Raw genomic sequence first — 18,082 nt, 5'->3', positions numbered from 1 at the left:
TTTGGCTCAAAAAAAGCTCCCACTCTACCGATGACTGGCTTAATATTCCAGACACTTGGGCCTGATTCTGATTGACAGGTAATTCCACTAGTGAATGGAGTCACAGTGCTGTAAAACTAGTGCATCAGAATCATCCTTGATTTTGCAGAGCTATTACTGAGAACACAGAAGACTGCAAACTGCAGCAAGGTCTGCATCTGAAGTAACATGACAGAAGGTCAGATTCTACCACTGATACTCCTCCCAGGCACATGGACCAAATGGCTAACTGTCCCATACCCAGTTACCCAAGCCTTTAGCCTCTCACTGTTAGATCTCCCTGAAGCAGTTATTTTGTTGACACACCAAAAGAAATGAAAAGATCATAAAATAAATGGAGGTGAGGCTCAACACCAAAAAACCTGAGAACTGATTCTGCTACTTATTTTCATGCTAAATTGATTCAAACCTGCAAAGAAAGTTGCCACAGAATGTCCAGTATGGTAAGTGAGCATGCTGCAGAAACCAGGGAATCTGCAACACAACTCTGTTCAGCTGGCTGTAGAGGATTTGGAGTCGTTGGTTATATATATGTATATAGCATGCACCCACCTTTTTCTCTTTGGGGGCTGTGGTAAACCCATCACAGTTGCCTAGATTTTGAAATTTGTGAAGGCCAGGGAAGACAGGCAGTTGGAGAAAATTCATGCAGAATACAGTAATTGCAGAACACAGCTGACTTTAAACATAAGAATCCAGTCTCACAATGGGTCACTCAAGTTAAAAGTAATATCAGGATGCATGTTTTTAATAGTATTCCATGCATAACCTAGAGTACCCAACTTCTAAAAACAAAAAACAGGCCCTATGATACGTGAGTAGAGATACAGGGGCAAGCCCAGAGGATTCTAATGTAGCTACACCTATCCTACATCAGGTCTGAATCTGGCCCTCAGTGTCATTTCTCTAAGCACACGTATAATGGCACTAGCAGCAAAGGAACTAAAGAATCTACCACTCACATGCCAAAACTAGTGTATTTAGAAGGAACAGGTTATGTGAGGATATCTGTCATATAGCATCAAATCAAAAAACCTGAAACAGACTTTTTCTATTGAAATGGATATGGCTTGCACAGTGCAGGATCAGGTCTATCACTGTTCCTGTTCAGGGTCCAAAATAGAGGGTTTCCATTCTTCCATTTAAAAATCTCCGCCCAAACGAATGCTTGCTCAGACCCAGCTACATGGCAATATAGAATCATGTGCATTAGAAGTGCAGACAGACCACAGCCCAATAAAGCACTTAGGCATGTGCTTCACCCCAACTATGTGACAGAGTAAAATATTTTCAGTGGTATTTAAGCATCTCTTTAACTGCTATGCAGTACTAGGCCCACAATGAACAATCCTGGCAAGGCAAGCATTCCTATATAAGATAAATGCCAATGAACAGAAACTTAAAGCTATGACCAGAGATCCTGGTTTTCTCTGATAAAAGAATCACAAATTCTCTGACCAAAAAAATCACAAATGCTCTGATAAAAACCCCAAATCGGTTATTAAAATTAAAAGCCCCCTGCAGCACCCCCCAGCCCTGCTGGTGCCTCTTGTTGCCCCCAGATCCCCCAATACTGCTGGTGCCCCTCACTGCCCCCACACCCTACTCATCATGCCTCTTGCCCCCCACCTACAGCCAGGGCTATGGGGTCAGAGCTCCAAGTCTGCAGCTCCCTGCCCCACAACAGCAGACAGCTGCAGCAGAAGCAGCATGGAGCTGGCTCCCCCACTGCTACTGCCTGCTTGGGTGGGGGTGGGACCAGCTCTTGGCTCCCCCCAGCCCTGATGGTGTCCCCCCCAGCCATGACCTGCAACCCCCCAGCCCTGCCAGAGGGCCCCCAGCCCCCTGCAAGGCCCACTCACCTCCAGCTCCAGAAGAACAGTGAGGCTGAGCTGAGCAGAGCTGAGCTGTGGCTGAGCGAGAGCCTCAGCCCCCCCCCCACCACCCATCCCCTTCAGGAAGGGCTGGGGTTTCCCACCCTGTTTGCAAACAGCTCTTGCAGGCTGGAGCTCAACCAGCCTACAGAGCTGTTCGCAAAAGCAGGGAATCCACAGGTTTCTCTGCTAATAGGAGAAATCCATGTTTTCTCTGATAAAAAAGGGGAAATCCATGGTTTTCTCCGTTTTTCCATGGGAAATGGAAAACACAGATCCCTGGTTATGACAGGATGCTCTTCAAATATTCAAAGGCACAAGGTGGAGTAAGTACCCTGCACCCCTTGACTTCAAATAGGAATTGGGGACCTATCACTCATTATGCCTCTGAAAATCTCCCCCTAGAACAAACACCTGATCATCTTCATCCAAAAAGAGATTCAGTTACAATGTCTTGGGTCAAACAGCAGCATGAGTAATTACACGGAGTAAGCATAACTCCAGTCTATATTCTTTTCAATCTATTCTCATTGTTATCTCGTACACACCTCAGACAGCATATAACCTTATCAGAAATGTAATCTCTGTAGAAAACTATCTGCAGTCCATTGAGATAGTTTTTTTGCTAAAGAAATGTGACAAGAAATTAACAGATATTGTTCAGACCACTCAACAGACCAAGAATCAGTTATGAATATTTTTGCTCCTGCAACCATCTCTTAGTGCAAGAAGCATCTTTGGAAACCTTTTCCAGAAAAGAAATGAAAATCATTTCTTTGTAATAGAAGAATAATAAATGATACCCATCAGTTTGCATTCTCTGACACACTGCTAGTCCTCAGAGAATTAAATTGCCATTGTATAGTATATAAATGTTTAATTTTTTCATCTTTAGCCATAGAATGGTTGTCTGGAAAATACATTATCATTGTAGATGTCACTACTCTCCAATTAGTTTGGCTGACAGTTTGGAATTTGTAAGTGACCTCTTTGTACTTCTACTTACAGAGTTTTACAGGGTTAACTATAACCATTTAATTGTATCTATCAGGAATTAATACAGTGATCATTTTTTGGAGAAAACATTTTGTGATGAAAATGGGCAAATTCCCTGTTTGAGTCTTTTCTAACAACACAATAAAAGGCTTTTACTGCTGTTTACCATGAATAGAATTAAACAGCCAAAGACCAGTTCCTAATCTCAACATTTTGTTTTCATGTCTTTAAGTCTTTTAGCAGTGGGGCTTCCAGTTGAGTCTCAGCTACAGCTTATCTCGAGATAGAGCCAAGCACCCTGAGGCTTCCCAGAGCTTGAGCACCAAACAGCATTCATACTTCTTAATTGAAAAAGACAGGATGTTTGCATAGGAGGTTTGCATCAGAAAGACATTAAAAGCTGATGCAAACCTCCAAGTATACAAAGACTTGAGCACAGCTAAACTCCTCTCACTTTTTTTCCCCCAAGCTAATATTCATTTGAGCGTGTACCATGGCTTGATTTTCCAAATATTCATGTGGTCTCCTCTTTGGGTGGGTGAAATGATGCAGTATATAGGCACGGAGGGGTAGGGAAACAAATATCCTGCCCACTGGACTGATTAAATCTCCAATGAAATGTGTGCATAATGTGCATAAACAGTCACCTGACCTTTCTGAACTGTTGTTTGGATGACATCTGCTCATGATCTCTTGAAATGCTGCTACAGTGTGTAAAAAAATAAGGCATGGGATCTTTAACTGGGACAGCAAGATCAAAGGAAGCATGCAGCAAGTTTGAAGCAAATAACTTCTGCTCCAATCCAAACTCTGCCACTAACCTGCTGGTATACAAATGCTCAGAGACTCAGGCACTGAAAGGGAGGATAATTCTGGCTACTTACTTACCTGAGTGCAAAGGTTTCAAAGGTTAATTTATATCTGCATAGCACTCTGATGATATAAAGCATTTTATAGAGCAAGTGCTAATATTCTGATTGCACACCTAAGCAAGGGAATATTAGAGCTGTCTGCAGCCAGCTATTTATTGTTACTGCAGACTGGGAGCTCCAGGGTTCTCCCTTTAAATGCAACATCTTGTATTGACGCAGCCTACCTTGTTCAGGCATCTGAGACCCCATAGAAGTAACGCTGGTATTCAGCACATCATTGACGGCGGTGTCACAATATAGGCCCCGTTGGACATCATGTTCACTGTCAGTCTGGTCACTCTCCTCATGCCCGCTATCCTTGAGACTATTCCCCTCTAAGTCCTTGAATGTTGAACTGCTGGGTTGAAGAAAGAACAAATGATTTACTGTCAGTCGAGTGTGATCAGATAAAATCTCTCTGCCAAGGTGATGTCATAGCCCCAAAGCAAGACCTTCTCTGGCTGCATTGTCCAGGAAAATGAATCTCTTTAATAGGTAGTTACAATGCAGTACCACAAAAGGATGTCTCCCTTATGAGATACTTTATAATAATACATGTTATACTGGGCAACAAGGTCTGAAATGGTAACAACCCAAAAGGATGTGAGAATTACGCAGAGATCTTGCTCATTTCTCATGGAAGTAAAGTGCTGCTGCTCATTGTGGAACAAGCCACAGAGATGAAAAGTTGAAGCAGCACACAGCTGAAGCAGACTAGAGGCAAGATCAGGGAACAGAGGATCGCCTTTTACTTGAGAAGGATAATAGGAAGAGACAACAGTTCAACCCATTCAACTCAGCGTGTCACATACAGCTCTGATCCACTCTAACAGAAAAGAAATGGAGGTCTCCTGTGAATATAGGTACCTACTGCTGAATGTGCTAGGTATGGCTAGGGAGAACTCCCCTACTGTCTTGCTGAATATATAAGGTACAAGGGAAATGGCATTTTGGACAAGTAGAGATAGACTAAGGTAACACTAAAAAAAGGAGCTTGATAGGAATTGTACTGCCTCACTGTATCCCTTCATCCCATAAAACAGAAAATCCAGTTTATTTAGCCCTTCAGAGTATATGGTATAAAATGACTCTCTGGAACTCAATGCTGCAAGATATGAATGAGATCAAGAATTAGCAGGATTAAAAAGTAGACATCTATGAAAATAAAAACATACAAAATTACATTTGCTAGCATAAAACTTGAACAGGATCTAAACTCTCATTCTTTGAAGCATAAGCCAACCTCTAACAGCTTGATGGTAAAAAGAAAAGTCCTCTGAGAGCAAGGCTATTATTCTAAATCTTGTCCATTAGGTGACTCCTCATTTTATTCACTGAAGCTGCTGGTACTGACCATGGACAGAGACAAAGTACTGGACTAAATGGAGCCCTGGTTTGACCTGGTATGGCAGTTCTTTCATTCTTAAAGTGGCAGCATGCCAACTTAAGAAAGACAATACAAGGCACATTACACTATTTTAGGCTCACTTCCATTAAAACACATGGAAAACTATCAGGGCCTGTATACAGCATGTAGCTCTGAACACAAACAAGGTACCTAGAGGCTAGCATCCAAACCAGCATCAGCATTAGGAAACTTAGGTTTCATACAGACATTATAGGAACCCCTCGCTATTCACGAATTCACTATTCACGGATTCAAATATTCATGGTGCACCGCACCTACAGCACAGCTGCGCTCAGGGTGGGTCGGGGTGAGTGCCGCCATGGCGCCTTCTGGCACTGCACTGAGCTCCTGCCTCTGCATAAGTCAGGCATGGAGCACTGCGCAAGGCGGGGGAGGGCAGAGCTGGGAGGTGGGTGGAGAGCGAGCGCCAGGGACAGGGAGAGAGGTGGCAGCGGCATCTTCTCCCTCGGAGGCAAGTGTGGCAGCGCTCAGAGTGTGCGTGGCGTGGTGGGAGGAAGGGGTTGGTCCCCAGGCACTGCAAGGAAACCCCGCACTTCCAGCTTCTTCATTAAACAAATGTGCGGAGGGGAGCACGGCAGGTGGCTGTGGGGATCTGACAGGGAGCCCCCTCAGTATTTGCGGATTTCGCCATTCGTGGGATCTTTAGAACGTATCCCTCACAAATGGCGAGGGTCTCCTGTACAGTTACAAGTTCAGGGAGTTAGATCAGGTTAAAAATAGCCCCCTAATCTAACTCCGTAATTAGATAGGTGCCAGGAGCTCAATCTAAAGTAAGCTGGGGTTCGGGGGGGATAAAGGGGCTAGCAGGGTTCATAGAGGGTTTGGGGGGGGGGGAGGGAAATCAGAGAGGCTCTCCAAACCCGCCAAATCCTCCCAGACCCCCCCAACCCCCTCCTCCCCCTGATGCCACCAAACTGCCTTTGATCCTACAAACCAGTCCCAAGGCCAATTTTACCAGCTATCACAGTGCCAAGAGCCTAACTGAAGTAAGCTGGGGTGAGGGGGAAGAACAAGTAAATTGGGAGGGCTTTCAGCTTTGTGGAAGAAAAAGGTTGGATGGATGGGGGCGTGGCTCACTCCCTGAGGGACTAGGGGTTATTTTTAGCTCCCTATCTCCTCCCCATCCCTAGTTAAAAAACTCCCCTTCCCAGCAAACCAACTCTCCGTGATCCCTCCCCATGCCTTACTTTGATTGGTTTCTGGCACCAGCAAAAGCCAGTAAAACTGGCACTGGAAACAGCTGGTGGGGTTGGGGGGCCTGAAGGTGCTGGCTGATTTTGTTGGTTTGTCTGGGGGTAGGGGAAAGGGCCAGGAGCTAAAAGTCTGGTGCCAACAGGGGTTGGAAAAGTGTAACCCCTGAGCTGGGGCCAGCAGCTCAGCTTTCCCAGCCCTGCAGCTGGGCTCAGAACGTGCAAAGAAGTTCAGTTAGATTGGTCTCACCATACCCAAACTAATGTAGTGCAGCTCCGAAATATAGTTAACTTAAGCCAGGCTGACCTACCTGGAATTTCTGTACAATTCGCATTTAGATCAGCCTAACCAGGGATCTAAGTGTAAGGTCCACACATGGGCCAACTAAATTAGATCAAGTGCCCATTTTTAGCTCAAGCTAACTTTCCCCAACCTCCCCAAACATCTGTACCCACCCAAAGTGGAAAGGCAGGTTCGGGAGGCTGGTGTCTACTGCACTGGTAACTGAAGGAGAGTGACCATGGTAAACAGACTAGGGAGAGCCAAGATAATCAGGGAAAGCAGAGCACGCACCCAAAGCTCTCATTGCCCATATCTCTTCAGTAAGTCTCCTTGGAGAAAAATGGGTGTTTGTTTCTTTTATTATTATGACTATAATTTATTTGTATTGCTGTGGCACATAGAGGCATCAGTTCCAGAACAGATTCTCATTGTGGGCCAGGTGCTATACAAATACAGAACAAACCAACAGCCCTGAGGAGATTAAGTCTTCCAGTGCACCATAGTGAGAGTGGTAAGAGGGCTTCTGTTACCACAGCCCCCATTTCTAGAACAAGACAGTTTTCCTAGGCTCACTCTTCACAGGATCAGGCCCCAAGTAGGATAGGATCTCCCTCTCCTCAGGGGAGCAGGACTCTTCTATTAACACACCATATTAGAAGTAGAAAAAACGCTGCATAAATCAGGGAATCAAATTCTGCTGACTCACTGTGAACATTGCTGCTGATTAAATCTACCAAGACATATGAAAAGCAGGCACAACTCTGAGGGAACCAAGAGCAAAGACAGAGAGCTCCTGGGAGCCCTTAAAAACTGCCAGAAAACCAAGGTTCTATTTCTGTGTCTCCTCAGCCAGGTAGGGGCCCAAGATCAACTGTACATGGATCACAACTAATAATTTGGGGTGCCTCCAGAATTTCTAACCATGGATTTATGGAGGCTATGGATTAATAAGGGTGACTGCTGCCAGGACTAATGAGATCTCACCTACCAGTTAAAGGAGAAGGCTGCCTGCACTTTGCAATGCTTACAGACTTTGTGTGAAGCAGGTGAGCAACACCACCTGCTCCTAGGTTCAGTTTTGTCTTCCTGTGGGGTCTGTTCCCACAGGGCTTCTTACAGCTGGGACTTCACTGCCTTCAACATGTATTGGAAGGGAACACACAACTTACTGCAAGAAGTGCTAGAGGGGTGGACCAGCTTCAGAAAGATTTCCCAAGAGTAGCTGTGAGGGTGAAATTCCTGTGACAAGTGACAAGCATCCCAGGGAGCTGAGGGATTAGAGATTTTCTTTTACAGCTTGAGGTTGGTTGCAACAAAAAGGTCTTCTATAGTCCCTCAAATCCAGAAACTTGGAAGAGCAGTGAAATGATGTAAAACATGGAACCTTAAAACACCAGATTAAAGTCATACACAGAACATCTTGACATGCATCTTCACATGTGGAGAACACCACAAGCAACAAGAAAACGTGCAGCTGCTTCAGTGACATGGAAAGTGAATTGGTTACTGCTAGAAAAAGGTGATATAGATCAAAATGAAATGTGCAGCCACTACAGAGAAAGTGGCAACCTGGAAAAGGAGTGCATGCCTGAGCAGAAGAAAGGGGAGAATAAAAATCTAAGCAAGCTAGTACATGACAAGGATGAGAGGACTCATTTACAGACTCTCCAGCCCCCTGGGGCCAACCAAATTTTGACCAAGGAGAAAAGGACATTATCCCCTCCATATGATTGTTTTCCATTTGAATTACAATATTGCCTAAAAACCAACCAGGATTGGGGCCCCACTGTGCTTGGCACTGTACAGAGTGGGAGAGAGGGACCCTGGTCCATAAAGCTTACAGTCTATCACCATAAGCCATTTGGATCTCTGTCAGGGCTAACTCCCTAGGAGGTCTTTTCATGATGTCCTTCAGGGTTGCTTTTCCAAAAAGCTAAGAAACAAGAGAATCATATGTTCAGCTGGTGAACATCAACACTGACTTTTTTTGGCGCTACACTGATTTACACCAGTTGATTATCTGGCCCTGATTTTATAGCTAGCTTGGTTTTGTCTGAAATCATTTATTACTGGGAATGGCCTGTGCTCCAAAGCACTAAAGAATTACACATTTTCATTACTTTGCAAAGGCCTTTTGTGTCTCCACGGAAACCAAATAGACTACCTCCCATCCAATGCTTTGCAGAAGCACAAAAGGGGGAAGCTGTAAAAATACATATAAATTGGTAAACCTTCAAACGTTACCTTTTAAATAAAGATGCCCCTGTTGAAGCCACTGACTTTGATTCCAGACAACATCATAGGATTTTAAATTAACAGCGGATTAATGAGTGTGTGCATGTGTGTGCGCACACGCATATGCACGGGTGCACACAAGCATGAGAGAAGCATGAAAGAGGAGAGAAAAAGACAAAAAAGTAAAGGTATAAATGCAGTAATTAACATCACAGATATTGGGAGGTTCATATAGCAAAGTCAAAGAAGTTATAACATCTCCACAAAAGCAAAGGGTTTTTTGGATTAGAATTATGCCACTGTGTTTAAAAGATGATATGCCTATTCTCCGATATCTGTGCAGCATTTATGACATTCATTGTGCTTCAAATACAAGACAAGTAAAGGTGAAAGGGCAAGAGGAATATTGTTTTACAGTGTGTTGCTGCTCCCATCATGCAGGCAATCTATGTTACAATGCATTTATCTTTCCTGCAGTGAAACAGACCATAATGCAACAACCACACAACATGTTCCCACGGCTGCCACTTCTAAAGGATGGGCAGGTACCTGAGAATCATCAGTAACAGCATTTCCCAAACAATACAGCATTGGAGTAAATAGTGTTGTGGGAACTGGGAACGCTGCTTGCCTTTATGTGAGGTATGAAGAAAAGATTAATAGATCTGTTTTTCAGAAGGATGCCTGCAGACTATATTGTGAGGCATGACATGGTGTAGGCAACTTGCCTCTCTCCAGCAATCACATTACCACTTTTAAATATCACAAACAAAACAAACAATAGACCTCCCTTTCACTGGCTGAACCAAGACAATGACTTGTAACAACATCCTTAGTCCCTATATTTTTAAGACATAGATATAAGGGATTTTAGCCAGTGAGATAATTGGATTTCCTCTAGTACTAGAATCGCATCTAAACAGTTCACAGCCCAGTTTTGTTCTCCATTACACCTTTGCTGCCCCATTGACTTCAAAGGATTGTAAGCATAAAACTCAGAAGAATTTGAACACTGATCTTTAAATTCTTCCTACTTAAACACCAAGATCCAGAGAAAGAAATTACTTCTTAGACTGTGTGGGAGAGTGAAGGCACGGATGATGGAAGCACAACCCTATTGCTCCATCTGTCATGACACATCTAAACATATTTTGCAAATTGGGATGTAGTAAGTATACCTCTATAAAACACAGCTCCACAACGTGCAGGGAAAGCAGCCTTCCTGCCTTGCATTGTGGCCACACACTGCTATTTCTGCTGTCTCTGCAGCCTTTATAGCAGGGGTGGTGCTGACCCAGTGTGGTGGGGCGGGGGCGGCGGCACACACCACTGATCCGGCTGCCTGCCTTGCACCCACAGGTGGGGGTGCCATACAGAGCCAGTGGGCAGCATCTCCTTGGAGACCAACCCAGGATCTCTACCAGCAAGGTACACTCAGCCAGGCAGATGAGATGGGCCATGGGTGAGCAGGTACAGAGCAGCATCCAGGAGTGGGACAGCCAGGCAGGGGCAGGGCTGGGCCCAAATCCCAGAGTGGTGACAGCACAGGGCCAGGGCCCAGGGCAGAGCTGCAATCCACTCCCCACACGTCCCTGCCCACAGAACCAGCATCTGTTGCAGGAATGTGAAGGGAATGGATCCTGGCTGTGCCCCACGCATCAGTCCCATGCTGTTACCATCCCACAATCCCAGCTCTGGCCCAGCCCCCACCTATCCATCCCTCTCCTGGACACCATTCCCCACTCACCCAGCCATGGCCCCATCCCAACCACCCAGCTGAGCACACCTTGACCACAGGTGTCCCCGGCCAATCTCCATGGATACCCTGCCCACCCACCATTCCATTCAGCATCCCCAGCAGTGTATGCGGGGCGGACCAGCAGTGGCAGCTGAGCACAGAGTGTGGCCGCTGGGCATAGCCTGTGGTTGCTGCACTGCCCCGTCACATGCCTGGGGACTACTGGATCAGCTACATGTGCTATGGCTCAAACTGCCCCCATACCTGGACTGGGCAGGGCTGAGGGACTTGTCACAGGCCAGATAAAAATCCCTTGGCAGGCCAGATCCAGCCCATGGGCTGTATTTTGCCCACCCCTATTTTATAGCTTTGAAAGCAGAATGGGAGGGATGAATGCTTTTAGTTTTTTTCCAGTAAACTAAATTCACCACTCAATTACTTCAATGCAACCCAGTCAAAGTCAACAGGGGTTAAGCTGGCATAACAGAGATGTTCCTTTACTGGGCTCATTTCTTTTCTTAATAACAAATTCTAAGTATACCAGTGAGGGCAGAATTTACCAATGGTTGAAATGCACCATTGCTAGAATTAAACTAGGTCAGGGGTCAGCAACCCCTGGCATTCATGTCAAGCATGGCATGCAAGGCCATTTTGCTCTGCACACCACTGCCAGCCTGAGCTCTAAGCAGCTGCTCCCAGCCACAGAGCCCAGGCTGCTCCCAGCAGGTGGCTGGGAGGCTGCAAGCAGACCAGGCTCCTGGGACCGGCTGCAGCCAGGAGGCTGCAAACAGCTGTTCCAGGCTCTGGCATGTCGGCACTCTGGCACCTTCCAAGGTAGACACTGTGTTTTTTTCAGCACTCCAGCCAAAAAACATTGCCTACCCCTGAACTAGGCTGATGATTTGGTTTTACCAATGGGAAGATTAAAAAAAAAAAAAAAAAAACAAACCAAAAAACCCGCAAAACATTGGTTTTCCTTTAATATTCAAACTGAAAAAGGAAACAAGTATCAAACCAAATGACCTGCCCCAAACACATTTGTTTTTCCCCCTGCCTCACATGGCAGGAAGCACTCCCCCATCCAGATCTATCATTTCATTCCTGTTCATTCAAATAAAATAAATTTTATGAATTTTAAAGTTGTCAGAGTAACAGCATTTTGGCTTACATCACTGCTAGTTCCCAGTGTGAATGAGGCAAACAGAACAGAAAAGACTTTCCTTTATTAAAAAGAAAAGGCAAGAGTAATAGGATTTAATAGGATGTAAATACTGTTTAAAAAAAAAAAAAAAAAAATCAAATGATTATTCCTGCAATATTTTGTATTTAAAAAAAGGTGCATATAAGGAGGAGGGGAAGAACACTACATTTGGATTTTGTTATGAAGCACTTTCCAGCAAACCTACGTACCTTTTTATTAAATGGGCTCTGCTGTTAACGTAGTTGGAATCAAAAGAGTAGTTTTCAGTCTGAAAGGAGGAAAAGAAAAGGGAGATAGTTACAAGTGTGATCCATCTAAAAACTGGAACAGGCACATTTGCAGGGTGCATTGTATTCAGGACAAAGAGAACAGTAAATTCTGCACCTAAAACAAAGGCAGTCTGCACCCAGCCCTGCAATCCTTACTCAGGTAAGTCTCCCACTGCAGCTAATGGGGGTTTAAAGCACATATACAGGCTGAGGCTCTTCTAGTGAACAATTCCTGGTAGCAGATCCAAATGGGCACTGCCCACCAAGCTTTGTCCTTACTCAAAGCCTTAGCCTATGTGAAGATTTCCTAGTCTTCAACAGTAACTACATATTCCGGTGTCATGTAGCCTTGGGCAAATCACTAATTGCTCAGTTTTCAGAAACCAGCAACTAATGTCAAATCCCTCAGTTTTGAAGTGGCCAGATCAAGGCCCCTAATTTTCAGAAATGCTGAGCATACAACTACCATGGCAGTCATCTGAAGGTGGACCTGCTCGGCACCCTGCCCTCACAAAACCAACCTGGGCACTCTACACCAGAGGTGCACAGAACTCCTGAAGATTTTGACATCGTCCTTTCCATGCCTCAGTTCTCTTACCCATGAAACAGGAACACGGGGGGGGGGGGGGGGTACGGACGGACCATGAGAAGGTCCGTGAGGCCAGGTACAGGTATAGACAGTCAAAAAGCCCAAGGGTGAATCAGTTCAATCTTTGCAAGTTAGTCTATGCTACATAGATTCAACCAATAAGCAAATGAACAGATGGCAGAATCACTTTTGATTCTGGAAATGCAGCTACATGCCTGCAGTGGCCCAAGTCAGAACTCTGGAGACTCTAGAGCATGCCTCCTTGCTCAGCTGGAGCAGACAGATTGGGCCAAGGCTAGCCTGACCACCCTGTGAGGGGGGTGTTGCAAGGGAGGGGCAGTGCATCCTGGGATGCTGAGGGACTGAGTTGAATCTGGAGTGGATCTGGGACAGAAGTTCAATAAACCAATTTAATCTAAATCAGATATTTTTGAGCCTACATCTATCCAGGCTTATCTTAAACCAGTTTCAGCCATTTTGACAGTGGTTTATGTGCACTGAATTTCTGTTGTGTTACAGATTTGAACCAGTTTCTGATCACTTATACTGGTTTGTGTAATGTCTGTCCCTAGGTAAGGAGTTTATATAACACTATAACCATTATTAGAAATGTGCAAGGTAAGGAGAATGGGTTTTCCATTCTTGTCCAATTACCCAGATGAAGCCCTGTAGCCTTACTCCAACTATATTCCCATCAACTTCCCTGGGACTTGCACACACAAGGTTGGATTTACCACATTTGAAGGTGAGAAATACATCTGATGCATGTCTAAACACTTGACAGGATAAGGCTTGCTGGTGACCACAGAATAATTTGCAGAGAAGAAACAATGTGACCACACTCTGTTACAAAAACTAATTGCTTTTAATTCCCTGATGGACCCAGTTCTGTGTGTGTCAATTTGACTGAAAGTTCAAAAGTTATTTTTCTTATTAGTGTATAATTAACATGTTAAAATATTTATTGCATAGATATGTAAATGTCAGCAAGGTAATCCCCTCCTGGAGAATTTAAAGTGGGCACTCTGCTTTGTTTTAAATCATTTAATCAAACACCAGTTAGCAGAGATATCTGGCTTTATTCCTAATACAAAAGCAAGCAATGACTGGTACTGGAATGGAAGCAAAAGAAGGGGAGAAAATCATTGGGTATAAAACACAGTGCTTGCAACCAAACCGACTAACAAGGTCCATATTTAAAACATCATTTCCCTTTGCATTAAAAATCCCACTCTTTCCAGGTTTTATAACAGCAGGTACAGAATAACCAGAACAAAAAAGGGGAAGTAGAGGAGAAGGCTTATTCTCACAGCTTATCGGGAAGAGGAATCACCTCCCAAGGAAAGTGAAGGAACCTGAATTGCTCAAGCTGTTTAAAACTTGAGCTGGACAAAAGATTCATAATGGGAAACAGTTTGTCATGAAGAGCAGGGGAACAGACAAGAGACTCTTCTAGCTAGCATCTCCACCCGTGTGAATGCTTCTGTTAATCACAAGGCATCAGCTGATCCTAGGGTCTGTCCTTCACTTAAGAGAGAAGGGTAGTTGTGTTAGTCTGGAATCAGACAGAAGGCAGGATAGATTTGCACCTGTACAAATTGAATAAATCAAATGAATAGCATAAGTTTTCACTAGCAGAGGGTTTACTTCATGAGATGCTGTAAAGGGAAATCTAGCTTGCCTTCTGCCTGCACTTGAGACATTGAAAAGACTTGAGTCTCCTTCTTCCATACATGTATCTTTTCCCTTCTCTGTCCTTCTCCCTCCATTAATCAGGAAAGTCACAAACTATAAGTGGCACCTAGGATCTGGTGTCATGCAAAATCCTTGTGCCACCCTCATGACAGCAATATTCTACAGGTGCCCCTTGACCAGCTTTTGGCTTCACCCCATGCTCTCCACCTAGCAGTACACTACATGCCACCTGTGGTGAGCCAGTAGGGGGCACTCCTGCATTGAACCACCCACCTCACTGCGCCCAACCACCTTCCAGGCTCCGAGTGCCTCCCTAGGGGTGCCTTGCGTCTGGCTGATCCCCTTCCTGAAGCACACTCACTAGCCTGGGGGTAACGTAGCTGCCACCACCCCAAGAAGGGACTCTCTCGGCCCTGTGTCCTCGGGGAAACACAGGCCTAACAGTCCTACGGGCACTCGACCCAGTACAGGCACTTGGGGCACTTCCCCAAGTCAGGGGCCAAAAAGAAAAGTCTCCCTTAGTCCGCAGACCTAAGGGGCCTCTTAGGCATAATTTAGACCCACCCTTCAATAAGTCTCCTACACCGGTCACAAAGAAGAACTTTATTGATTACAGAGGTAGGGTGAAAATAGGGTACAGGATAGAGCAATCTCATAGAAATCCCATAGAGCAACACAGTCTGGCTGAGGTAGCTTTTTTATCATGCATCTGAGTTACTGCCAGCTAGATATCCCAGATCTCGAGTAGCTTACTCACAAGCATCATCCAGAGGCTGTTGGAGATTCCCTCTGGAGGCAGGCCATTCCTCGCTCATGAGATATGCGGGAGAGAGCCAGTTTCAGATGGTAAAGCTCCTCTCTAAGTCTGAGTCCCCTGCATGGCTGCTGCCACCCCCACCTCCTGGGCAGTCTTAACTTATATAGCCCCTGTGACCTCATTCATCTGGTCCAATGGAGGCCAGCACCTGTTGGCTGCCAGCCAACCAATTTGAAATACATCACTAGTTGCCGGGAAGACTCTAGCCCACCAGGTAAAAGCCCCTCACCCAGGTAGCTGATACCAGTCACACAGGCAGAGGGAGCAGGTTTCCCCCCTCCCTCAAGAATGTGTCCGTCTCAGGTTACCTAATGAGATAGGGTAAAGGTGTCTCCCCTCTGCTGGACCCATCCTAATCAAACTGGTCACAGAGCAGAGATTTTGGGGAGAAACAAAGGTGGCTTCCTGCCACACCACCCCCATGGCAGAGAAAGTAATGGGGAGCAGCCATTAGGGGTGTGCGAATTAGGCAGTATTCAAATTGGATTTGGCCCAATTCAGGGAATAGTGATTCGATTCGCAGATCACTGTCCCAATTTGATTCAGCCAAATCTGAATCTCAAGAATCAATTCCGATTCAGAGAATCAGAGATTCAGCCATAGACACAGCTTAATATATTTTTTTTACGTACCTCAAGGTACCAGGTACGGCTCATGAAAGCTGAGATGGTGGGGCGGATGGAGTATCCCACAGGAGCATGGGGGGTCCTCCACATGCTCGGCGGCAGACTCAGAAGTGGGCCGGAAGTACTTTGAAGGTACATAGAAAAAAACCATATAAAACTGTATCTACGGCTGAATCGTCAAATCTCTCCGAATTGATATGGAGGCTTACAATGCGATTCAAAGAGATTAATGAGTCTCCTGATTCAATTCAGATTCGGAGATTTGGCCACTGAGTTGGGCCGAATCTCCTCCAAATCGAATCAGTGACTGAAGCTTCATACCCCCACTAGCAGCCATGATATGGGGAAACCGCCAGACAGCATTAGGCATTACCACGAGAGCTCTGCCAGTCCCCCAATCAGCACATGAAAACATGGGCACCAAAAACTAGCAGACAGGTGGGATACCCTGATCGCTTAAGGATCAAAATTTGCACTCAGTGCAATCCTTATGGGAGTCACACAGGCATATCCCAGCACAGGAGCTGGATCACCATACTATGCTATGCAGGTTTTCTGAAGGAGACTTCTAACATGGCAGTGCTATTCCCCCCTTTCCCTGGGCCATGCCCCATCCTTCACACAATCCCATATCTTGCCTGACACCTGAAGGGACCAACATAATACAATCTTAATAAAGCAACCTAAAAGACAAAAATTACTGTCTCATAAGAACAAGATTTCAACTTTCCTGAAGTTCAGCCTATTCAGCTGCAGCTCCATCCCCTTCCAGTGTTTTCTCTCCTTCACGTTGTCCTATTTTTATTGCAATTATGAACATGGTAAAATAAACCTGCACATCTTTTAATGTCTCAATAAATTAAAAGAGCACAGTCTGTCATTAACATAATCATAGAGGCAAGAAGCACAGAATCAGGCAGCCAAAGCACATCTGAATGTGAAATCCAATAGGGAACCGTGGAGGTTACACTGTCATACCAAAATAATAAAGCAGAAGCAGCGTTGGTTAAATGTGACCTTTTCTGAAATACAGCACAATGTCTAATTTAACAAACAGGAGCCTCCCAGTGAGAAACATGCTATCCTATGAAAGCTGGGGGAGTTGGCCTTACGCTCAGCACAGCTCAGTTATTACTTTCACATTGTAATTACTGCTGTACAGTCACGCAGGAGATTTACCGCACAAACTGCCAGTCCCTGCAGTTATTGCATCCTTGTTCCTGCAATATGATTTTGATTGTTAAAAGTGCTCTGTCTCTCTAAAAGAAACACACATGTTTATGTTTAAAATGCACTGAGCCAAAGTTTTACATTGCATAATATTTCTGACACCATGTTTACCCCTCAACCCACATTAGATCTCCGACACTATCAATCCTGAAGCTTCCCCCTCAGGAGGAGGGAGGAGACCACATCCACAGAGATTGCTGTTGTGTTTGCCTCCACAAACCCACTTGAGATGGGAATGGAATCAGGGATGTGCATAGCATAAGGAAAGATGTGGTTTGTAAAAAGGCTCTGACAGCAGCTGAGCGATGGAGGACAGGAAAAAAATCAGAGGCTGCTTTAAAGCAATCACTGTTATGATGGGACTGCATTCAATCATCCTACACTGTCTGATGCAGGATGGCTCAAACAAGTCTGGAGCTCTTCACCTGGCCTGCTCCCACCTCTTCCACTCAGCTATAATGCCCAATTTACAACTTTGAGCTCTCACCTCCCTAAACTACTTTTACAGGGAGAAAGAGGAAGAGTGGGTGGAACAGGGATTGTGTCCAGAGCTGCTGTTTGTTTGTCCAGATTGCTAAGGGAAAGGCAGATGGAGGTTTTCTCCTAAGCAGGAGAAGAGAAGTTGTGATGTACCCCAGGCAGAGCAGTGATAAACAAGGAGATGGAAGAACTCTGAGAGCCATGAGAACACTTATCCCCCCGCCCCCTCCCATGCATTAGCATGGCATAAACAGTATTAGCATGTTAGCAACTCAACCCAGCTAATGGGACTGAAACACTGCAAGCCAACAACCCCCGTGACTGTGGCTAAGGACAGACATTCAAGAAGCCTAAGTCTGAATTGATTCAATCTTTGCAGGTTAATCTAACCTGACTAGGCTGAACTGTGGACAGACATTCTCTCTGGGCTGAAGAAATTCAGGCACATGTTTGCAGTGGCTCAAGCTAGAAGCCAGGGGG

General features: G+C 45.1%; 1 protein-coding gene across 3 annotated transcripts in view; it reads right to left on the bottom strand.

The window, feature by feature from the left end:
* PCDH19 (protocadherin 19) overlaps positions 1-18,082 on the bottom strand; it is a 109,941-nt gene that overhangs the window by 44,349 nt on the left and 47,510 nt on the right. For 2 of the 3 annotated variants that reach the window (XR_002101375.1, XM_019536464.1), the window contains exons 3-4: positions 12,106-12,164; positions 4,006-4,178 (exon numbers count right to left, since the gene is read on the bottom strand). Coding sequence is in view for 2 of the 3 variants with exons in the window: in XM_019536464.1 (XP_019392009.1) it covers positions 4,006-4,178; positions 12,106-12,164 (232 nt within the window). In the remaining variant the exon portion in view is untranslated. The remainder of the gene's footprint in view (positions 1-4,005; positions 4,179-12,105; positions 12,165-18,082) is intronic. The other variant, XM_019536465.1, reaches the window with a different exon arrangement.

This window comes from Crocodylus porosus, unplaced genomic scaffold, assembly GCF_001723895.1.
Source record: "Crocodylus porosus isolate Cpor-Errol unplaced genomic scaffold, CroPor_comp1, whole genome shotgun sequence".
NCBI lineage: Eukaryota > Metazoa > Chordata > Crocodylia > Crocodylidae > Crocodylus > Crocodylus porosus.
This window is presented reverse-complemented; position numbering and strand designations above follow the sequence as displayed.